The sequence below is a fragment of the Danio aesculapii genome, chromosome 17 (genome assembly GCF_903798145.1).
Source record: "Danio aesculapii chromosome 17, fDanAes4.1, whole genome shotgun sequence".
NCBI classification, from domain to species: domain Eukaryota; kingdom Metazoa; phylum Chordata; class Actinopteri; order Cypriniformes; family Danionidae; genus Danio; species Danio aesculapii.
The window spans coordinates 10,231,960-10,256,597 of NC_079451.1; the positions used below are offsets into that span (position 1 = coordinate 10,231,960).

The following is a 24,638-nucleotide window of genomic DNA, read 5'->3' on the forward strand; positions in this document are numbered from 1 at the left end:
GGTGGAAAGATCATGTTTATAGAGCGTATGAAAACCACCATAAAGTCATATTTAACAACTGCAACTCGCTAACCTATAAATACGAAATTCTCAGGAATCATGCAAGGATGTTTCTAGCATGATTTAACACTTTGCTAGCATGTTTCTAGCACTAAACATGATTTAGCACTTTGTTAGATTGTTTAAGCATTATTTAACTCTTTGCTAGCATGTTTCTACCATGATTTAACACTTTGCATGATTGTAGCCTGATTTAACACTTTAACTAACATTTGTAGCATCATTTAAAACTTTGCTAGCATGTTTATAGCATGATTTAACAATTTAAAGTTTCTATATGATTTAACACTTCACTAGCATGTTTCTAGCATTAAACATTAAAATGCTAAACATAACATTTTGATAGCGTGTTTTATTATGATTTTACACTTTGCTAGCACGTTTTTAGCACGACTTAGCACTTCATTAGCATGATTTTACACTTTGCTAACATTTGTAGCATCATTTACCACTTTGCTAAAATTTTCTATGATGATTCAACTATTTAATGCTCCCATTTGATTTAATACTTTGCTAGCATGTTTCTAGCATTAAACATGATTTAACACTTTGCTAGTATGTTTCTTGCATGATTTAACACTTTGTTATCATGTTTTTAGCATGACTTAGCACTTTGTTAGCATGATTTATCACCATTTGTAGCATGATTTAACCCTTTGCTAACATTTTCTAGCATGATTTTAAATCATTGTTAGCATTTTTCAAGTAGGCTATCCTTTATCACATTGTTAAGAAGAAGTTTTAATTTGCACAATTAAATTGTACACGCAGGAAATGAATGATAAATGTAGTAGATTGAGGAAGCTCACATCAATGGAGCAGCCCATGAGCGAGCCTCTCTCCAGAGCTTTCTGCATGATCTTATACAGCTCTTTGGGCGCCTCCTTCATCTCGTAGAATTCAGTCACTCCACCGGTGAAGTCCTCCATTCCCTCGGCTGTGTTTCCACCCTTCAGAGCCTCATAGGAACCATGAAGCCTGAAGAGGAAAGTCAATGGTAAGTGAAATAAGAGCTCATCCTGCTTGTACTTGCGTTATTGTATAATTTATTTGGATATAATACTTAAACAAAAAAGCTATAAAGAAGAATTCAGCTTATGCTAAATAATAATATCTGAAATATTAGATAGTTAAATATTAGTTAAATATTAGTTATTCTCAGGAACGGTTTGTGGATCAGTGAAATCTCTAAAAACATACTAACAGTTATTCACAACACTGAAATTATCTGAAGGAATAATTTTTAAAACTACAACATCAGACTTTTATTTAGCATTTCACCATTTCATGAATATGTGATGATATTGTGCATTATTATAAATACTATGCTATTTTTTTTAATGAAGATTCTGCATAGACTATAACCAACTACATGTCCTCTACTAGTCATGAGAGTATTAGTAGACTGTCGGCTTAAAATTACCCATTGCTTTGTTTTGATGGTGTCCTAACAGACATTTTACTGACTATTAGTAACTTTGTAAGTATGTCTTAAGTTTATCATTCCATGGCTGCAAAAGCCACAATGACACTAAGCAGTTAGTTACCTACCCAGGTAGCAAAGAATTCTGGCCCAGATTTGGCAGAAGTGGCATCGTCTTTAAGGCGGCACACAAGACTTGGGCCAGATGTCAAGTGTAGTGTGTGGGCCAAGTAAGTTTGGCCTGTCTTGACCCACATTTAAGTTATTTTTGAGTAAAGAAAAAGATTCTACCAATCAGGTCGCTTTGAGAAAAAAACATGCCATAGTGTGCCTAAAGCCCAATGCTTCATGGGTTTATCAATTTAACTGCAGTCGTGACACCAACATTTCTGGCCCAGTTCTGGGTTATTAACTTGCCTGAGACTTGGCCCAGATATGGTCCAATTTTGGCCCTTGTATGGAAGCCAGACTTGGTCCAGTCATGTACCGTACTTCACTGCAGCATGTGGGCCATCCAAAAACTGTTTGTGTGGCCTAGATCTGGGCCAGAGAAATTTTGTTATATGGGTAGCTTTGGACTTTTTTTTAGGTGCTACGTAACATTATTGCACCTGCTGCCGCCATGGTATGGCAGGGAAGTTCCTTGATTATTACGCCGAAATGAGAGATTTAAGAGTTCACACTTAGCTGATGATTGATAAATAAAGTGTGTTTGATGTACTGTCCTGGGACAGAGCCCAGGGCTCCCTCCGTTTCATCAGATGAGAGGGGAGTCTGAGCTCAGGTAGGTCTCGGGAGCTCCCCTGAATTTATTCACTCATTTATTTATTTTTTTAACTTATTCCTTTGTTTATCAGGGGTTGCCACAGCAGAATGAACCGTCAACTATTCCAGCATAAGTTTTACGCAGTGGAGGCCCCTCCAGCCACAACCCAACACTGGGAAACACCCATACACTCTTGCACTAATATACTTTGGCCAATTTAGTTTGTTCAATTAACTTATAGTGCATGTCTTGGGACTGTGGGGGAAACCAGAGTACCCAGAGGAAACCCACGTGAGCACAGGGAGAACACGTAAACTCCACACCGAAATGCCAACTGACCCAGCTGGGACTCAAACCAGCAGCCTTTTTGGCGCCCTACCCTGAAATATGCTGGGAAAAATTGGGAGGAGTCAGGGTAGATGGGGGATTCTTCAAGATGAAGATGGATAAGGTAAGGAAATCCAGTTATTTACATATGTTTTGGATTCATCTGATTGGTAAATCATGAGATAGCTAATGTGAGACCAGTCGTGGTCAGTCATAAGCACATGATCCTCTCCAAATTAACTTTACTAAGTTCCTAGCCATATCAGTTCAGAAAATAAAAATTAAAAATTCTGTCAGTCTTAGTGCAAGATGAAACTACAGAAGTGTCAACTTTAAATAAAAAAACTCTCAAAACTCTTTTTTTTTTTGAGTAAAAAGCTAATGGTCTAATCTGATTTAATAATCTATGCCAAGCTAAGCTAAAAATGCTCCAACCAGACCCCAAGATTGGCTGAATGGATTTAAAAATATCAATATAGCACAGTTTAACTAGTGTTCCTTCAAATGGCGTAAATATCACCCACAGACACTTACTTAGCGTAAGCCTTCTCCAGAAGAGCGCTCCAGAACTCGTTCCTCTCGGCAGATTTGGTGAACACCAGTTGGTTGTTGAAGGTGGGAATGCGGTCATCAACCACAACATCCACCCAATCCCCATATCGCCAGAACTAAGCACACCAACCACCAGAGGAAGAAATAAAAATCAACTCTAATGCAGACGTCAATTCAGACACCAATTTCACTCAACGGCACCAACCTGGAAATGGAAAATTCCAGCATATTGTTCAGAGAAGCTCTGCTCTTGAGGAATAACACGATACAGCAGCTTGTCATTCAGAGTCAAACAAGCAATAGCTGCAAGCAACCAGCAGTCACCTAGAATGCACAGAAAATAGTATTTCACATTACACTCATTTTAAGTGTAAATATAGAGCTATTACAGAAAAAGAGGAGCCTAAACTGCTGAACTCAGCATTTTCAGACTGTCCAGGGAAATGTGCCAGCTTGGTAATCTACTCTATGTATTAGCAACCTTTGTGTTTTTGGTCTCTTTTATGGCTCATGTGGGGTCAAAACAATAGGGAGAGCTGCTAGTTGGATTCCCTTCCAACAGAGTAAACACATAATGAAGGGGTCCGTCCTGTGTATATGGGGGCCCAAGAGAGGTGCTCGCTGCCATATAGCTGCAATGTGACCCTGAACTACTGCCTATACATTGAGGTAAACAGTCTGTAATGCTGTGCTAATGTTCACGGTTTCATTTCTAATAACTCATTTCTTTTATCTTCGCCATGATGACAGTAAATAATATTTGACTAGACATTTTTCAAGATACTAGTATTCAGCTTAAAGTGACATTTAAAGGCTTAATTAGGTTAATTAGGTAAGTTAGGGTAATTAGGCAAGTCATTGTATAATGATGGTTTGTTCTGTAAACAATTGAGAGAAATATCAGCTAAATATACATATATATATAAACTTCTTTCATTCTAGCTAAAATAAAACAAATAAACCTTTCTCCAGAAGAAAAAATATTTTCAGAAATACTGTGAAAAATTCCTTGCTCTGTTCAAAAAATTCACAGGAGGGTTAATAATTCTGACTTCAACTGTCTACTTTTTCTTCATCACATTATGTCAGATGCTATTTGTTAGAATACTATACTATATATTGAATGCTAATAGGAAGCTTTGATGGCATGTTTGCCCCAAGCCCAACATTGAATTACTGTCATTTATTCGCATCTTAAATTTATATTTATCTTAATTTAATGCATTGTTCACTCATGAACATTCTCCATGCATTTTGTCTCCTGCCACTGTTCAAGCAAAAGTCGCAGATAAAAAAAAACTTTCCTTTTATGCTAATTTTATGTTAATTTTATTTGAAATAGTAAATTATCATGACCTATTTAGTAACATATATTGTTATGAAAGTAATACAATTACATTTTCAAGCACTTTATCCAAGCACTTTTTGAACATTCACTAAAATTTAACCATTTTCATGAATTTCCCAGCGCTCGTACGTATATGAACCCTGTAATGCATTGAAGAAATAATCTTACCCAGATCTCCCTGGCAGATATCAGTCCTGCTAGCGCCTCCGACAATGAACTGTGGGTTCTCACAGATTTCCTGCAGGACACATATACAGTATCGTTAGAGCATTGGTTTATTACTGATTCAGACTCTGATGTTCACTGATGTTTGGGAAGAACAAATGAATAGATGGACAGACAGATGAGTTGTAGGGAAAGTTGTAACAAGATTTTAAGCTACAATTAGGAAGTGAAAATAAAAATGGTAATAATACACTGAAACTACTTATTAAAAATGAGCTGAAACCAATTTTGAGAGTTTTTGGAATAACTTAAGTGATTTATGTTGAATCCACTTAAATTTGTAAAAACTCATAAGTGAACTTAATTCCTTTATGTTGTCTCGGCATAAATCGATTGAGTGGAACTCAGCATTTTTTACAGTTTAAGGTCATTTTTTGTGAATTTCATTTGTTGTTGTGGGATGCTTCTAATATATCCACGGTGTAATATTTTGACTTTGTTTCTTGCAATTGTAATTTAATATGTCACAATGTGACTATTTCACAGAATTATGAATTTATATCTCATTATATGGCTAATTCTTGTGTTACTTCAGATATATCGCTGTAATTATTTCTAGTAATTATGTCAAAGTTGTTACTCCATAATGTGAATTTATTTCTCATAATTGTGACTTTAATGATAACATTTTGATTTCTTTTTATTTATTATTACAACTTCATATCTTATAACACGACTTTTTTGTAATTGAGACTTTGTATCTTTACACTGTGTCTATTTCTCATAATTGTTATACATTATATATATATAATATAATATAACATAATTATGACATTATATCTCACAGAGTGATTTTTTTCTCTGTGTTTTTATCAGAAATGGGTAAAGTTACTTGTAAAAGTAATATATCACAATCTTGAGTCACTTTTTTATAAATGTACCTAAATGTGGTACTTGTTTATCTTTCAGGTAAGTATTGTAAAAGTTTGTGTTTGTTGTTTTCATTAATCCATTCATTAGTCTTTATTTCATGCATTTGCAATATTATGAAACACTATATCATAATTGCTTAATAATTTTATATCTCACAATTTTTTGTTGTAATTTATCAATGTGACTATTTCTTGTAATGTGGCTTTACTAATAAGTGAAAAATATATATACATATACATATATATATATATATATATATATATATATATATATATATATATATATATATATATATATATATATATATACATAATTACACACACACACACACACACACACACACACACACACACACACACACACACACACACATATATATATATATATATATATATATATATATATATATATATATATATATATATGTGTGTGTGTGTGTGTGTGTGTGTGTGTGTGTGTGTGTGCTCAGCATAATAAAGTACACTCCGTTTTATAAATGAATATTTTTACCTATTTCTTAGTGAATATAGGCTATATTTAGAATATATATATATATATATTTTGGTGCATTTAAACAAATCTGATTTATTAAACAGATATATTTAATAAAATAATATTTTAGTCACTGAACATCTTTAGAAATAGAAAGGTAATAGATTTTTAAGTAAAATATTGAAAAAAATTAGAAGAATCGACAAAATTTCAACAACCTTTTATATATTTTGTTTCTCTTAATTTTTGCTCTTTTTTTAAGTATATATATATACATAATTTTTTCTATATATTTTCCCTAACGTATAAATTTGAGCTACAATTTTTTGGACTGTTATTGTAAGTTATTTTGTAAGATTAGCTCTAGATTTGGCTTCAGTACTGACTAATCTAATGTATATGCACAAATATAATATTGTAAAACTTCCTATAGAAAATATTTATTTAAATGAGAGATTTGTGAGGGGTGTACTTATATATGCTGAGCACAATAAAACAATGTAATAATTTATTTGTAATTGCTAGAATATCTGACAGAATGAATACGCTTAACAATTGCGACTTTGTGTCTCACAGTGTAATTTTCAGCATAGCATGACTAATAGTTAGGCCCAAACGGAATCTTCGTGCACAGAAATCAGCAGATTTTTAGCCCTTCATTGAGTCGATTTATGTACTTATGTAAATGTGTGTAAATACATTTTTTTTTTCATTTTAAATAAATTTCAGTGATATTATTGACTCATATGAAAGTGTTCATTTGATTTATTAACAATACAGTTTGTAAAGTAATATTTTCTGTCGTTTAGTAGATATTTTATATGAGAAATTGTTTGCTTTGTTTACCAAATAAGTGGATCTAATTGGATTTGCATTGTAAACATTAAATACAAGTTAAAAAGGTATTATTTTTTATTTTATATATTAAGTTTAGTTATTATACTCCCAAAATAATTTCGCACAAATCCATTTAGATTTTTTTACAAAATTCTCAGCAGAAACAGCAAAAAATGTTTGCAGATTCTGTCTGACCCTACTTATAGTATAGCATTTTGCAGTTAAACCTTTATATCTCAAAGTGTGACAAACCTCACATAGATTTTTTCCACAATCCCATTTTTTATAATTTAGACATTTCCTCTTAATTGGCCATATATAGTAATATAACTTTATTATCTCACAACGTGACTCTTTCTTCATAATTGTGACTTTTCTTCATTTTAACATTGTTCGTATATCATAGTAAGACTGTATCACTCACAGTAGATTCTTTAAATCTCACAATATATCAGTTTCTCATAATTGTAACTTTACATTGAGCATACTCGATAAATATTTGACACCAAAATGTTAAAAAACACACTACCAAAAGTGTCATTTAAATATGAAGTGTTCAGATGCAAAAACCTCTAAATTCTGCCTGAAATTTCTGTCTTTTAGAATTAACATGAATAATAACAGGCTGATGTGAGTAGGTTTAGTTTCACTTTTTTGGCACTGAATAGGCACTTTTCATTCCCTTTAAAGTGAAATAACAACATAAACACTGGAGGCTGAGAAAAATTCTCATTTAAGAAGTAATTTCAGATGGCATTTGAAGCTTTTGCATCTGAACTCTTCATTTCTTACAGCACCAACACTCAAAAAAGTTGAAACTTGCAGGTCTTCACTAGTTTAGCAATCTAAGCCTTACCATTACCCAATCTACAATTTTTATTTTTTAAGGAAGGCCCATAAGCTGCATTGCTTTCATTTATCCCATGAGCCATTCCCACATCCAACTCAATCCTATGGTATTTTTTTGACAGTCATTTTTTTTTTCTTCAATGGATTTAACTCTATAAATTCATATGAATCAACAACTACTTCACTAAAATACCAAATTCTTACATTATTTGTCCACGTCTCACCCTCAATGCTAGTCCCAATCCATCAGAACCCACATAAGCTCCCCTGCCTCCTACCTTGGGACGTTTCCAGACGATGTTCTTGACTTTGTTGGACTTGTGGCCCAGTTCTTTATAGCCCAGAGAGTCCACACTAGCGGGGAAGGTCTCGTCCTCAAACAGGGTCTTCTTCTGGAGATACTCCTGCTTGAGGAGGGTGTAGTCCTGGCCACTGAAGCGAATGGGTTTGCTCAGTGACCCTTCGCCATCCCTTCTCTCCCTCTCCCGAATTAAACGGTCGCAGAAGAACCCAGACGGCGTATAGGGCATCTTGTCTCACAGTTTTTTTTTTAGGGATTGAAAACACCGGCTTTTGCCACCACAACTTAAGTCTCGCAAGCCCCCCAAAATCCCTGGCATAAATTCAAACAGCTGACCTGTGATTGGTCGTCCTGCCAAATGACGTGCCTTCAGGGAGTAAAAACCAGCGTTGGAAGAAAAACACTACCTGTGGACACACTCCAAAAGCGCTACACACACATACACCTGCATACAAACACAAACTGCTACAGTCTTCTCTTTGGGCTGCTCCCATTGGCTGGTGAACAATGAGTATTGGGCGACATTTGGGCACTCGTGCCATCATTGTAGGGTGACACAAAGGAAAGCGGGCCTGCAAAGAGAGGCCAGTGAGATGGCCTGCCTCAGCAGAAGGCATTCACAGCCTTTAAACCTGGTCTCAATAGAGTTCGGCATTGAGCACTCTCAGCATAAAGACAGCAGGTTTGACATAACTTAACAAAACTCCCTGTTTTATCTCACTTTATCGATTTTTGTGGGAAATCAATTTTCTGTAGTTGTGTTCAAAATTTGGAGTTCGCTATATCCAAAATGAGGTTAAAATTGTAATATAATACAATTTTTTTTGGAATTCAAAGTATAAAAGTATAATTAAAATAAGTGTGTGAAGTTACAATAGATTTCTGTTCAGAAAAAAGCTGATTTGGTGCTCATTTCTTTTATTATTATCTTTAAATGAAAATTGAAGAGTTTTATTGCAGTTACGTTTTAGTTATGGTTTATTTGATGAATTTAAGAGTTTTAAAAGATGAGATTTATTTGAGATTGATATCTTTTGTAACATTATCAATGTTTTTACAATCACATTTCATCGATTTCATTTATTAGGGCACTGTAAAAAAATCTTTCGGCCTTATTTTTTAAGTTGAATCAAATGAACTTTTCTAGTCGTCTCAACTTACATCAATTAAATGATTTAGAAGTTGAAACACAGGCTTGTAGATGTTTTGAATAGATTTTCAGTGTGATTCATGTTAACTGTTAATTGTTTTTTGTTTGTTAGACCCATGTGACAAGTGTACTGCCTAATCTTGGCCAGGACGCTCTTGTAAAAGAGATTTTTAATCTCAATGTGTCTTTCCTGGTAAAATAAAGGTTATAATAATAATAAAACTGACATCAATCTAAACTTTGTATAACTTAAAAAACCTTTTGTCAAAACCTTATTAAGTTTGTTTGTTTGTTTGTTTGTTTGTTTGTTTGTTTGTTTGTTTGTATACTTTATTGTCCCTCAAGGGGAAATTTTCTGTGGACTCACAGAGCATTTCAGCAAGTTCTGACATAATAAAAATGATAAAATAAGCACATCTGTAAAGGGATTATATACAAGAAAAACATATGCACACTATCTAACAGTGTTCAATAGTCTCAGATTGACACTGGGATAAAAGAGTTCTTAAGTCTGTTCCGCTTCCAACAGAAGGTTCTGTATCTTCGACCAGAAGGTAAAAGATCCTAAAATGGGAAGAGTACATGAGATGGATTGTTTAAAATAATTTTCGCTCCATTTAAAGTGCATTGCTCGTAAAGTGTTTGAATACTAGTAAAGGTTCTGATCCTATTAGTCTCAGAGAAAACTAGTTAACTAATTAAAATAAACTAAAGCAACATAAACAACATTTGTTGTCTTGACCTTTTGTCATTACATTATTTTGTGTGTTTAGTAAGCGCCATTTCTTCATTTTCTTGAGTAAAATCTTGTAATTTGTTTTATTCTACAGAGTTCTGATGAAATATCTTCCTTATTTAAAAAAAAAAGTTAAAAATAATATAAAATATCAGAAAACAGCAGGTCAGTTTAGCAAATGTCTGGTGTTTACAGCAAATATGTGATGTTTATAGCAAATGTGTGGTGTTTATAGCAAATGTGTGGTGTTTATAGCAAATATGTGATGTTTATAGCAAATGTGTGGTGTTTATAGCAAATGTGTGGTGTTTATAGCAAATGTGTGGTGTTCATTGCAAATGTGTGGTGTTTATAGCAAATGTGTGGTGTTTATAGCAAATGTGTGGTGTTTATAGCAAATATGGTCTCAAGGTTTTTTTTCTTCACTTTCGCCAATTAGTGAAGTTTTTTTTCCCTCTCCGCTGTCGCCACTGGCTTGCATGGTTCGGGATCTATAGAGCTGCTATAGAGTTGGATTTGCTCTTCAGTGTTTGGACTCTCAGTAGTGATTATTAAACCACACTGAACTGAGCTAAACTGAACTGAACTTAAACACTACAAACTGAACTACACTGTTCCTATTTACTATGACCTTTTATGTGAAGCTGCTTTGACACAATCTACATTGTATAAGCACTATACAAATAAAGGTGAATTTAATATGTGATGTTTATAGCAAATGTATGGTGTTTATAGCAAATGTGTGGTGTTTATAGCAAATGTGTGGTGTTTATAGCAAATATCTGGTGTTTATAGCAAATATGGGATGTTTATAGCAAATGTGTGGTGTTTATAGCAAATGTGTGGTGTTTACGGCAAATACGTGATGTTTATAGCAAATGTGTGGTGTTTAGAGCAAATGTGTGATGTTTATAGCAAATGTGTGGTGTTTATAGCAAATGTGTGGTGTTTACGGCAAATACGTGATGTTTATAGCAAATGTGTGGTGTTTAGAGCAAATGTGTGATGTTTATAGCAAATGTGTGATGTTTATAGCAAATGTGTGGTGTTTATAGCAAATATGTGATGTTTATAGCAAATGTGTGGTGTTTATAGCAAATATGTGATGTTTATAGCAAATGTGTGGTGTTTATAGCAAATGTGTGGTGTTTATGGCACATGTGTGGTGTTTATAGCAAATATGTGGTGTTTATAGCATATGTGTGGTGTTTAGAGCAAATGTGTGGTGTTTATAGCAAATGTGTGGTGTTTATAGCAAATATGTGGTGTTTATAGCAAATATGTGGTGTTTATAGCAACTATGTGGTGTTTATAGCAAATATGTGGTGTTTATAGCAACTATGTGGTTTTTAGTCTTAAGCAATACACAATACACAAATTGTTCTTAATTATTTTGTTGATCAGATTGCTTAATTGAAAATGTATTATATACACATACATTGGTATCACTTATCTATCTGCAGGTTAACTATGTAAATGCTTGACTGATGCACTGTCCAATGTATCCTCGACACCTTAACCCTTTCTGATTTTGATTTTAATGTAATAATATACAAATTATGTAAAGCTGCTTTGGAATGATAGTCATTGTGTAAAGTGCTTTACAAATAAACTTGAATTATTTGAAAAAAATCAAGGTTATTCCACCAAATATTGATTTCCTAACTCTTCTGAAGTCATTGGCAGTGTTGTCTAAAAATGAATATAAATGTGTCTGAAAACATGGCACAAAATTCCATATTTAGTTCAAATTTACAGAAGAAAAAAAATCAAAAATTCCATTTTACTCAAACACATAATATTAATATTAGGATATTAATCAATTTAAAAAGTAGTATATATATAGTTGTAAGTCAGAATTGTTAGCCCCCGTTTATTTTTTTCCCCAATTTCTATTTAACGGAGAGATTTTTTCAACTAATTTCTAATCATAATAGTTTTAATAACTCATTTCTAATAACTGATTTATTTAATCTTTGCCATGATGACAGTAAATAATATTTGACTAGATATTTTTCAAGACACTTCTATACAGCTTAAAGTGACATTTAAAGGCTTAACTAGGTTAATTAGGTTAACTAGGCGGGTTAGGGTAATTAGGCAAGTTTTTGTATAATGATGGTTTGTTCTGTAGACTATCGAAAAAAAATTTGCTTAAAGCGGCTAATAATTTTAACCTTAAAATGTCTTTAAAAAAATTAAAAACTGCTTTTTTCTAGCAGAAATAAAACAAATAAGACTTTCTCCAGAAGAAAAAAATATTATCAGACATACTGTAAAAATCTCCTTGTTCTGGTAAACATCATTTGGGAAATATTTAAAAAAGAATGGTGGCAAAATGTTTATATAAAAGGATATATTAAAGGATATATTAAAGGATGTTACGCTGTTGCCTATTTGTGCTTGTGTGTATGTGTCATGACGTCACTCACTGTTAGTTTCCTAGAGTCTGGTCCACCTTTGCGCATCTGCGGGGAGTTGCGCTATTTGCAAATTGGCTATAAATATGGACCAACATTGAGCGGAGAGAGGAGACTTCACTGCCAGACATTAAACTTCTTTTATTTTCCTTTGTATAAAGAATCGTTTTGTGTGTGATTTTATTTCTTTTTTGTTATTCAAAATAAATAAATCAAAATCAAAACCATAATCATATATCATAAGACTTTTCAAGTGGTCTTTTATTTTTTTAATAGCTGTATATCGCTAATACATAAAAGATATGACTTTGCTCATTGACAAACCTTTATTTAGGAATCAAAATGTTTAACGGCAATTGTTTTCTATTTTCAAAACCAATTTTTCCTCCAATGTTGTCAAATCCACAGTTTTATGTCAAATTAAATATAAAAGAACCCAACAACTAAAATGTCATCACATTATTATTAAGATATCTTGAGGTAGAAAATCATTTTGGAGGTAATCTTAAATATTAAACCGCTGATTTAATCACAATGAACAACTATAACATATTATTGCAATGATAAACTGGCGTGAGGCTTAAACAGCTCCCCAAAAAATGTTGAACAAACTCCAAAAAAAAACCTTTACTATATTATTATTTCCCAGTCTTTGCATATTTCAAGTTCCAAGCCATTTAAAGTTAATACGCCTCGTGTTTTGTCAAACTCAAACATGACAGATGTCCTCTTTGCACCTTAAAGAAAAAAAAAAAAGTTTAAGTGACGAATGTCTTTTTTGTTTAACGTCACATCATTTATATATAAAGGAGTGTTCTACTAGTAGTTAACATGGAAGGACATTCTTGGCCTCTTCCCACCTGATTTGAGCTTTGGTTTCCTTTTCACACTATTCAGACCAAGAATGACCACCGTTTCCACTTTGTCATTAGAGACAAAGAAGCCTTTATCATTAGCACAGCTGAAAAGGAGAATGACGTACTGAAGTCTATGAATACTCAATGATACACAACCTAAAATAAAACAGGAAGGAAATAAAGTGATGTAACTTGGGTTATTACCTGTTGACAAGCCTGCCTGCCTGCATGCTAAAGCGCCGCAGACAGAACTGCATCTGGTCTCTGTAATTAAAAGAGTGGCCGTCGTCCACATAAAGAAATCCATCAGCATTGCCCTGTAAAGCAAAACAAAACAAGGGATGGAATTATGTGTGCATGTTCAAATCTCATTAATGTTTAATGATTTGACTGAGCTAAAGGGCATGTTCTTTCTTCGAAATTCAGAGGTATAGAAGTTTTTACAAAGCTTTCTGTCAAAGATATTGAATATTTCTACATTTACTCACTTAATTAACATAATAACTGGATTTAAGAATTGTCACGTTATTAGTTTTGTAATTTATATAAATTATTTTTTTTTACAAGTGAAGACGGAAATATACAGTTGAAGTCAGAATTATTAGCCCTCCTGAATTATTATTAGCCCCGTTTATTTTTCCCCCAATTTCTGTTTAACGGAGAGATTTTTTCAACACATTTCTAAACATAATAATTTTAATAACTCATTTCTAATAACTGATTCATTTTATCTTTGCCATGATGACAGTAAATAATATTTGACTAGATATTTTTAAAGATACTAGTGTTTAGCTTAAAGTGACATTTATAGACTTAATTTGATTAACTAGGCAGGAGAGGATAATTAGGCAAGTTATTGTATAGTGATGGTTTGTTCTGTAGACTATCGAAAAAAATATAGCTTAAGGAGGCTAATAATGTTGACCTTAAAATGGTTTTTAAAAAAATCAAAAACTGCTTTTATTCTAGCCAAAATAAAACAAATAAGACTTTCTCTAGAAGAAAAAATATTATCAGACATACTGTGAAATTTTCCCTGCTCTGTTAAACATCATTTGGGAAATATCTGAAAAAGTCTGAAAAAATTCACAGGAAGGCTAATCATTCTGACTTCAACTGTATTTTGTAAATAAGGGATATATTCTAAAAAAGATATGTCCTTTTTTTTGCTTTATTTTAACAGTTTTGTTTTTACACAATGATTATCATAGGGATTAAAAGGATTTGAATACAAAGGAAGATATTTTGAAAAATGTTGGGGGGAGGAAAGCCATTGACAACCATAGTATTTTTTGTGCCTACTATGCATGTCAAGGGTTGCCTTTTTCATTTTTCAGAAAGAAAAGAAAGAAAGTCAAATAGGTTTAGAACCACTTACATGTGAGTAAAATGAGAGGAATTTTTAATTTGTTGGGGTAAACCATGCCTTTAACTATAATATGCTGTGCTCTTTTGTGTTAAATATGTCATATCATTTCAAAGACAGCCAAAAATGTTTCTGCAAAATTAAATTCAACTATTGCAACTGTCGTGACAGAAGTGGATAGTGAAAATGAATGATGTCCAATAACGTGTATACTTAGAGGATTTTTTCATTTTTGAGGGGTAAACCATCCCTTTAATTATAATTTGCTGTGCTGTTTGTGTTTCGCCGTTCACTCCTATTGGTTGTCACTTGCAAAAATTGCTGCTCATTTGCATAAAGTGAAAAATTCCTCAACTTTTGTTGCATGGCTCGCTTCGCCTGACATGCCTACATCTATTCACCAATGGCCACATGTATCGCCTGCTCTCCATTGAGAATAAGTAGGGTCATGGAGTGCAAGTGTGAATGTAGCTTAAATGATCAGTTCACCCAAAAATTTTATTTCTGCCAATAATTCCTCTCCCTCATGTTGTTCCAGTCCGCTGAGACATTCGTTCATCTTTTAAACACAAATGGAGTTTTTAAGTTTGCTCTCTTATCTCTTTGACAAAGACGAACAAAGTCATTTTTACAATTTTTTAGGAGCACAAAAGTGTTCGTGCGATTACTGTTGAACCACTGAAGTCACATGGAATGTTTTGACAAAGTTTTTGGCTCCTTTTATGGACTTTGAATGTCTTGTGATATTTAGTTGTAAGATTTAATATTAATTAATAACAGAATTGTAATGTTAGGGTATACTAATGATGGCGTGGATTCTCTGATGGATGTTTGCTCCAGGGGCAATGCAGTGGCGCAGTAGGTAGTGCTGTCGCCTCACAGCATGTTCTCCCTGCGTTCGTGTGGGTTTCCTACGGGTGCTCTGGTTTCCCCCACAGTCCAAAGACATGTGGTACAGGTGAATTGGGTAGGCTAAATTGTACGTAGTGTATGAGTGTAAATGAGTGTGTATGGTTGTTTCCCAGAGATGGGTTGCGGCTGGAAGGGCATCCGCTGCGTAATACATAAGCTGAAAAGAAAATGAATGAATGAATGTTTGCTCCAGGATGGAGTAGCACATATCCTTTCTTATGTCTTTATGATTATTAATAAAAGTTTAAAAGCCTAGATTATATGATGACCTTAGTGTCATCCCACTTCAAAGTAAAACTGGAATAATATGTGTGTGTCATTCTATACAGTATGCCAAATAATAAAAAAAAAAGCTTTCACTGCTATGCAGATGATACTCAATTATATATTTCAGCTAAACCTGACGAGATGTCTAAACTGTCTAAGCTAACTGAGTGTATTAAAGATGTTAAAGACTGGATGACTAACAATTATCTTCTTTTAAACTCAGACAAAACAGAATTATTACTTATTGGGCCTAAATCCTCAAAAGAACAGCAGATCTCACAACTTGACCTAAAATTAGAGAAATACAAAGTTAGCGTTAACTCTACTATAAAAGATCTGGGTGTCACATTAGACAGTAATTTAACTTTCGAAAATCATACTGTATATCTAATGTCACAAAAACTGCTTTCTTTCATCTGAAAAATATCGCTAAGTTACGGAGTTTGCTATCCATCTCAGATGCAGAAAAGCTAGTCCATGCTTTTATGACTTCAAGGCTGGATTACTGTAATGCTCTGTTCGCTGGCTGCCCAGCATCCTCTATTAACAAACTTCAGCTAGTACAAAATGCAGCTGCCAGAGTTCTTACCAGGTCTAGAAAATTTGATCACATCACCCCAATTTTATCCTCCTTACACTGGCTGCCTGTTAAGTTTCGTATTGAATTTAAAATATTGCTTCTTACCTACAAAGCTTTAAATAATCTAGCTCCTGTTTATCTAACCAACCTTCTGTCTCGCTACAATCCAACTCGCTCTTTAAGATCTCAAAACTCAAGGCTTCTGGTAGTACCTAGAATAGCAAAGTCGAGTAAAGGTGGTCGAGCCTTCTCATTTATGGCTCCTAAACTCTGGAATAGCTTCCCTGATAATATCCGAGGTTCAGACACACTCTCGCAGTTCAAAACTAGATTAAAGACCTATCTTTTTAGCAAAGCATACACTCAGTGCACCACTTATTTAAAATATTTTAAAAAGAAAATAAAAGGGGAGCAAATAATTCTGACTTCAACTGTATACTTATTTTTTTATTGTTTTTCTTTCTTTTCATTTATTATTATTATCATCATTATCATTATTATTATTATTATCATCATAATCATCATCATTATTATTATTATCATTATTATTATCATTATCATCATCATTATTATTATTATCATCATAATCATCATCATTATTATTATTATCATTATTATTATCATCATCATCATCATCATCATTGTTATTATTATTATTATCATTATTATTAATATCATCATCATCATCATTATTATTATTATGATCATTATCATCATCATCATCATCATCATCATCATCATCATCATCATCATCATCATTATTATTATATCTCTCCAAACACCTGTAATTTCAGACTGAAGTAATTGACAGCTGGAAAACTATTGTATGCTCTATTCTGTGTAAGGGCTGTGGGGCTTGTGAATGAATAAACTTGACAATCAATAAAAAACATTCAAACAAATATCTAAAAATTCTTAAATCAAGAAGCATTTTCTAGATAAGTAATAATAAAGAAATAATAAGTACAAATTAAGTTAGTTAATTAAGTTAAGTTAGTTAAAACTAGCAAAATAATCTGCCAATGAAGTAAGCAATATAATCTTGCTTTTACTGAGCCTGTTGACAGATTATTTAGCTTATTTTAAGAATAAAACTCACTTGATTTTGACATATTATTTCTGGAAAAAAAGACTGTTCTAGAAAAGAACAGAAAAAAAGTTTCTGTTCTAGAAAACGCCTCTAGATTTTTGAATTTTTAGATATTTGGACTAGAAACAAGACAAAAACTCGAAGTAAAAGAAGCCTTTTTTGCGTTGCTGTCACCTTAGTGTCCAAAGCCACAGTGAGAGTGATTGTATAATGCTGTAGATCTGCTGTACAAGAGCCACAAGCTGTTCTCCTGGGCACCACTGTTCCCCCGCGCTGGAAAACAGGCACCTAATACAGAAAATACATTATAAATAACCCTGTAAGACTATTAGTGTTCAGTAGACTGCAGTATCAGAGGTGTAATGTGATTCTCTCACAGTGGTCAGAGTCACTGGCACATCCAGACTTCTGGCACCCTTGTGTACTTCTGCTGTATTTGTGTCGTACCACAGCTTCATACACACAAAACATCTCTAATGAACACACTTTCAGTACAATGAGAGAAAAGGCAGTACATATGTAAAAGGCTTACCTCATCAGAACCTGGGAGCAAAACCTTGACCTCTGTGACCCCTGGATCTGTCACAGGACACACAAGGAGAGCACTGCCTGCAAAATATAAAGCAGTTACAAAGTTATCTCATACTGGTGTCGCAAAATTAGCCTATATTATTATAAATATTCCTAATTGAGTAATAACTTGTTATTAGTGTAGTTAAAGAAGCCGTATGTGTATCACACTTGTTGTTCATTGTTTGCTCATAACTGGAGTCCCTAATTATGCCAATTTTGCTACATGCTCTGAGTAGTATGGTGTTTTAACAAGGTTATTTCATATAAGTTATAGCAAATTTGTTATAACCCAGCAAATAACATTCTTGACCCAAAGGCCATCAAATCAAGCGTATAGTTTATCTAAACATTATAATTAATTGTAACTATATATATGATTAATTATTCATATTTCCCACTTGTGACATAAAACACACACAAAAAAGTGTTTTACGGGGTGACTTTATAATCACAGTTTAAATACACTTTTTGCTATCTTTCTGCTTTTTTTTGCTCACGACATACAATTGAAGGCAGAATAATTAGCCCCCCTTTGAATGTTTTTTTTTTATCTTATTTAAATATTTCCCAAATTATGTTTAACAGAGCAAGGAAATTTTCACATCATGTCTGATAATATTTTTTTCTTCTGGAGAAAGTCTTATTTGTTTTATTTCAGCTAGAATAAAAGCAGTTTTAAATTTTTTATGAACCATTTTAAAGTCAAAATTATCAGCCCCTTTAAGCTATTTTTTTATTCTATAGTCTACAGAACAAACCATCGTTATACAAAAACTTGCCTAATTACCCTAACCTGCCTAGTTAACCTAGTTAACCTAGTTAAGCCTTTAAATGTCACTTTAAGCTGTATAGAAGTGTCTTGAAAAATATGGCAAAAATAAAATAATCAGTTATTAGAAATGAGTTATTAAAACTATTATGTTTAGAAATGTGTTGAAAAAATCAGCTCTCTGTTAAACTGAAATTGGGGAGAAAAATAAACAGGGGCGCTAATAATTCAGGGGGGCTAATAATTCTGACTTCAACTGTATAACAAATTACAAAGCCATTCATTTAAAATAATAATAAACAAAATATTTAGGATGTATAGATAAAATGCTTAATGAGTATTTAATAACCAAGTCTGGAGATGGTTGTACTAAGGTCATTACTGTCTCAAAGAAATTGCTATAGATTATATTATATTCACACTATAATATATTATCACACTATAATCACATCTATAAATAGCATCTAAATACACCTAATGCAAATAAAAAATCGTAATTGTAGTAATTGAAATGTAGTTTACTTCATATTACAAGTAAAATGAAGTAAAAACAACATTGAACACAGAATGATTTGCAAATATGTATGCCTTTTATTACCACAATACAATATTAGACTTAGAAATATTAAAATGCTTCATAATTTTAAGTAACTGATACTTTAAGTGTCCTAATGATGTAAATAACTAAAGAAATCATGTTATATTTAAATATTAAGAAAAATGAAATGTGTGCTGACCAACATTTTAAACGTACAAACGTCAAATTAGGCAAATAATGTTAACAAAAAAATGCTCTCAACATGAATAATAGTGCAGCAAAATTCAAGGTAAGGTGAGACAAAATGTCTCTTCAAAAAGAAATGAAACTATTGTGACAGAAGTGAAATGTGAAAATGGATGAAGAATGTCTAATCACATGTGTGTCTGTTGAACTTGTTAGCCAAGGTCACTTATAGCAGTCAAAAAAAAAAAATCAACTCTTCATGTTTTCTGACTAACACTCGCACACTAGTGAACATAAACAATAAAACCCAGAAATTATGTAAGTAAGAGATTAATTTTACAGCTTCAGTAAGTGTAACAGGAATTTTTCCTAACTTGCGGTAGACTAACATCAGGAGTATAAACAACTTTTATGACGTACGCTTCTCCAAACACAAAAACGTTTTTTAAATGTATTGTGTTAATCAAAGCTAATTATTATCAGTACAAAATAATAAGCAATATTTGACAATTATGCATTTTTGTAATTATATTGCAGCCTTGCCCTGTTATAAGTTATTTTTACTGTGGAATTTAAATACAATTGTTTTGTTTTCATAAGTAACATTCATTCATTCATTCATTCATTCATTCATTCATTTTCCTCCACCTTAGTCCCTTATTTATCAGAGGTTGCCACAGCGGAATGAACCGCCAACTATTCCAGCATATGTTTTACACAGCGGATGCCCTTCCAGCTGCAACCCAGTACTGGGAAACACCCATTCACATTCACACACATACACTACAGCCAATTTAGTTTATTCAATTCACCTATAGCGCATGTCTTTGGACTTGTGGGTGAAACCGGAGCACCCGGAGGAAACCCACACGAACACAGGGAGAAAATGCAAACTCGAGAAATGCCAACTGACCCAGCCGAGACTCGTACCAGTGACGTTCCTGCTGTGAAGCGACAGTGCTAACCACTGAGCCACCATGCCACCTCATAAGTAACAGTTTATAGTATTCTGATAAATGCTTCATTTAAATATTTGACATTGTAACAAAAGAAAAACTGATGAAATGAATAAAACAGCTTTAAAATGACCATTATGAATGTAAATATTGCCTCTGGAAATCATTCCAGGGGTCAAATATTGCCCTTTAATGTAAAAATTATGATTTTTTAAAGAATATAACAATTTTTTTTTACCAATCATGTACTGGTTCTCCACAGCAAATGTGCTGGTATCCTTGGGAAATTCCACCCAAAGGGGTCTATAGGGAAACACAAAAACAAAAATGGAGGCTGAAAAGAAAAAAATCTTGGTCCCACATTAGTTAAGTATCCTTAACTAATGTGTACTTACACAGAAATTATTAATTCGTTACAATGTACTTATTGTGTAAATATATGTATATATTTATGTATATATGTACACATGTATTTACTGTGTACTTATGCTTAATTAAATACCTGTATGTAATTACATCTGTAATTAACTTTGTTTGTAAATACACTGTTGACCATCTCTTACACATTAACCCACCCTTAAACCTACCCATACCACCAAACCTGTCCATAACCCTACCCCTCTCCCAACTCAAGAGCACCACAAGTGTTCTCAAATACATTACACAGTAAGTACATTGTATTTATTTTTTGATGCAAGTACATAGTAGTTAAGGACACATAATATAAAGTGGGACCAAAATCTTTGCCAAAAAATGTAAATCTAGAATACTGTTATGAGCATAGATATGATCCATATTAAATAAGTTTGTACTGAGGCTGAAAAAGCAGTACCTGATTGGTGGCAGGGCCTCTGTGTGTGCCTGGTGAAACAGTGTGTACCAGTATGGCAGAAGACAGTATCTGTCCCGAACAGTCGAGCGGATCGCAGAGGTCACTTCCTCTCCAAACAGCCACGGCTCACGACGCTTGGTCATTTTGGCAGAGTGTGCCCTGAAAAATGGCTGAAGAGCTCCTGCTTGATACCAGCGGACCAGAAGCTCAGGGTCTGGATCCTGCACGAAGCCCCCTACATCAGCTACACACACATATACATGATGATATTTAATCACTTTACACCAAGCGGCAACATCCCTCGTGAAGCTTTCCCTCGTGAAGCTAATAGGGAAGTAACTGAAACTGCAATTCATCAAAATTCCACTAGGGCTGGCTCCATAATAGAGCAGATTTCTACTGAGCCTACTGTTAAACAGGCCAACTTTACAGTAGAAAAAAATATGTTTACAGCCTGGTACAAAAAACGATTTTGGTGTATTTAGCTAATATTAGCCTCATGAAAACTGTGAGGGGGTGAATTTTTTTTATAACTCATCCATTTCAATTATGTTATGCATAATTAAGGGTGTGGCCACTTGAGTAACAGCTACGTCTCACTGCTCGCTGTCTCGTCACCTCAACTGATTGCAACCGATTAGCAGCTGAACTCGACATATACATCGTATTTTGTTTTGTTTTATGTGGCTTTACACAGTCAGTTGCCTTTTGGAATTATTTCTTACAATTATCAGATAATATGGCATGCTGTGTGCACTAATTGTGCTCACAAACCATTTAAGTGGGCTCCATTTCCCAGGTGAGTGAAATTATATACTTATATACCATATATGTATTTGTTTTATTTAAGATAATTTATCGTTTATAATTTTATTTCAAGCTTGAATGCATTCCAGAATCTGAAATATTGATTACTCTAGGCTCTAAAACAGTCATCTAAAATGTTGTCATACAGTGTTAAGCCTGGATTTCATAAATAGCCTTGCATTTACTAACACAGACTATATTTGAAGTATTTGGGAGTTATTCGCGTTTTCCTCCTGTAGAAAAACGACATAAGAACAATGTTTAGTGGCTCAATGTATTACAACAGTGTTTTTCAAAGACTAAACACTTTATTGCTATAGTATACAATCAAGCACATGTGGTCAGAACACAAACAAGTCACAGGTAATGAAGTATTAAGCGTTTCTCAAATGAAAATTCCATATAAGTAAAATGCTAGCAGGCATCTGTAGCTCCGCCTCTTTGCCCCAGTGCGATGACGTGCGAACAAAATGGCAACAGTTGGCCACACCCACTTGTAACTTCATTTGCACTTTTTAGAAACCTATGGGTGACGTCACGGATACTACATCCTTATCTTTTACAGTCTATGATTTACCACCAGGTCAGACAAATACAGAACGCACACAATTGTTTAAAATCTCTTATGTTTTCCAAAACATGATTTATTATTTATTTTATGATCAAATATACAGTAAGAAAGTAATAATGTGACATTATTATATTAAATAACTGTTTTATTTCAATAGATTTAACTTCCTGTCAAGTCAAAGGTACATTTTCAGCACTCTTTAGAACAGTCTTTGGTGTTTTAAAGGGACAGTGCACCCAAAAATGATGTTTACCTTTACATTACAGGTAAAAATGTTTAGATTTACACTTGCACAGATCAATCATTTAGCTTCATAATTTCTCAGTGTTTCTTCATTTTGTTTTGTCTGTAGATGTTTTTTGACTCGCAAAGTGCCAATATTGTTGACTTCTACTGAAGTGCCAATATTGTTGATGTTCTACTGAAAAAGAAGACACTGTCATTGGACATTGAGAAAACGGGAGTATTAACATTCGTTAACATTCATTAACATTTCTTAATGTTCAATCACAGTGTGTGTTACATTTCACTGACCCTTAAATTCTGAACAGTCATGTATACTGTATAAAGTACTATGTGAAGTGTAAAATAAAGATGTCATCAGTCAAACCTCCACAAAACTGTATTCCTGTCAGACTCAGAGACAGCAACATGGGGACTGAAATCTTCAAGTACTCCCAGGTAGCAACATTGTCCCCAGTCCAGATGGCGCCTGTAAAATTAACAACACAGGGTGGTTAATGGCCTGTTGTGTGTTTCCATCAACACATTGGCATAGTGTATGACACATCAACTTTTTTCTGTGTGACATGTTTATTCTAAATGATCAGGATGAATGTACAATGTGCTTTCAAAAATACAATCAATGAAACAATAATGACAAATAAATGAACCAATAATTGAACAAATATGTAAATAAATACTAATTTGAAGAACAAAAGAATAATAAAACGAACTAAAAATTATTAATTAAACAAAATAAAATAGATAAAATAAATAAAACAAAAATAATAATAAAATAAAACAAATACAATAAAATACAATCAATTAAACAAAAATGACAAATAAATGCACTAATAATTTATTAAAAAGGTAAATAAATACAAATTTAAAGAGGAAAAGAATAATAAAATAAAATAAATAGAATAAAAAATGTAATACAAAAATAAATTAAATTAAATAAACAAAATAAAATAGATAAAATAAATGAAATAAATAAATAGAAGAAAAATAAATAAAATAAAATAAATGAATAAAGCAAAACAAAACAAAATGGATAGATGGGTGGAACGAAATGATAGAGAAACAAACAAAACTAAACCCCATCTACAAGTGTTTAATATTAAATAATAGATATTTACCTGAAATATTCCTTTGTATATATTCAACAGTACAATCCCCTAACAAACACTTAACAAATAAAATAAAAATCCGACACCCCCAAAAAAGGAAGCCAAATTGACATATAAACACATTTATCTCGCTTCTGAAGGGAAGTGATCTATAAAAAGGACATTTTGAAAGCATGACAGCTGCTTTTGATGCTACCTAATCTCTGAGACCCAGCAAAGAAGGAGCGTGTAAGGATAAACGGCCTCTCTGTGCCACCCGAGCGGGTCAATAAGCCCTCAAATGTAGCCATGTGCTGTGAAGGAGAAGACAAAATACCAATATAACTCTCTATATCTATTTAACCATAGTCTCTCTCTGTACTACAAGCTGGTTTGGGCTCAGATTACCTGATAGAAGCCATATAAATTGTGCAGTTCTCTATGTTCCCATCCTCCATGGTGAAGCGCATCTTTTGGCATGGTCTGTTCAGGCCCGTTGAAGACCGAAGGCTCGTTCATATCGTTCCACACAAACAAAGATTCTGTTGAACCCTATTGGAAGCATGGATGGAGAGAAATCGGTTTCTAGGTCAAAATGTGTTGAGGAAACACAACAAAGAATAGTGTTTAGAAATGATTATGCT

At 33.2% G+C, this 24,638-nt stretch overlaps 2 protein-coding genes across 7 annotated transcripts in view; both read right to left on the minus strand.

The window, feature by feature from the left end:
- capn3a (calpain 3a, (p94)) overlaps positions 1 to 8,880 on the minus strand; it is a 37,539-nt gene extending 28,659 nt beyond the window's left edge. For both annotated transcript variants that reach the window (XM_056476569.1, XM_056476568.1), the window contains exons 1-5: positions 8,031 to 8,880; positions 4,645 to 4,714; positions 3,334 to 3,452; positions 3,111 to 3,244; positions 870 to 1,038 (exon numbers count right to left, since the gene is read on the minus strand). In XM_056476569.1, coding sequence (XP_056332544.1) covers positions 870 to 1,038; positions 3,111 to 3,244; positions 3,334 to 3,452; positions 4,645 to 4,714; positions 8,031 to 8,282 — 744 coding nt within the window. In that variant the 5' untranslated portion in view covers positions 8,283 to 8,880. The remainder of the gene's footprint in view (positions 1 to 869; positions 1,039 to 3,110; positions 3,245 to 3,333; positions 3,453 to 4,644; positions 4,715 to 8,030) is intronic.
- A 711-nt stretch (positions 8,881 to 9,591) lies between these two features.
- Positions 9,592 to 24,638, minus strand: part of ganc (glucosidase, alpha; neutral C) — a 34,206-nt gene continuing 19,159 nt past the window's right edge. For 4 of the 5 annotated variants that reach the window (XM_056476841.1, XM_056476840.1, XM_056476839.1 and 1 more), the window contains 11 exons: positions 24,403 to 24,546; positions 24,212 to 24,308; positions 23,274 to 23,375; positions 21,286 to 21,529; positions 20,692 to 20,756; positions 17,964 to 18,040; positions 17,809 to 17,883; positions 17,606 to 17,719; positions 13,421 to 13,533; positions 13,220 to 13,320; positions 12,667 to 13,096 (listed from right to left, as the gene is read on the minus strand). In XM_056476841.1, the coding sequence (XP_056332816.1) occupies positions 12,990 to 13,096; positions 13,220 to 13,320; positions 13,421 to 13,533; positions 17,606 to 17,719; positions 17,809 to 17,883; positions 17,964 to 18,040; positions 20,692 to 20,756; positions 21,286 to 21,529; positions 23,274 to 23,375; positions 24,212 to 24,308; positions 24,403 to 24,546 (1,239 nt within the window). In that variant the 3' untranslated portion in view covers positions 12,667 to 12,989. Of the gene's footprint in view, positions 9,768 to 12,666; positions 13,097 to 13,219; positions 13,321 to 13,420; positions 13,534 to 17,605; positions 17,720 to 17,808; positions 17,884 to 17,963; positions 18,041 to 20,691; positions 20,757 to 21,285; positions 21,530 to 23,273; positions 23,376 to 24,211; positions 24,309 to 24,402; positions 24,547 to 24,638 lie in introns of those variants that run through there. The other variant, XM_056476843.1, reaches the window with a different exon arrangement.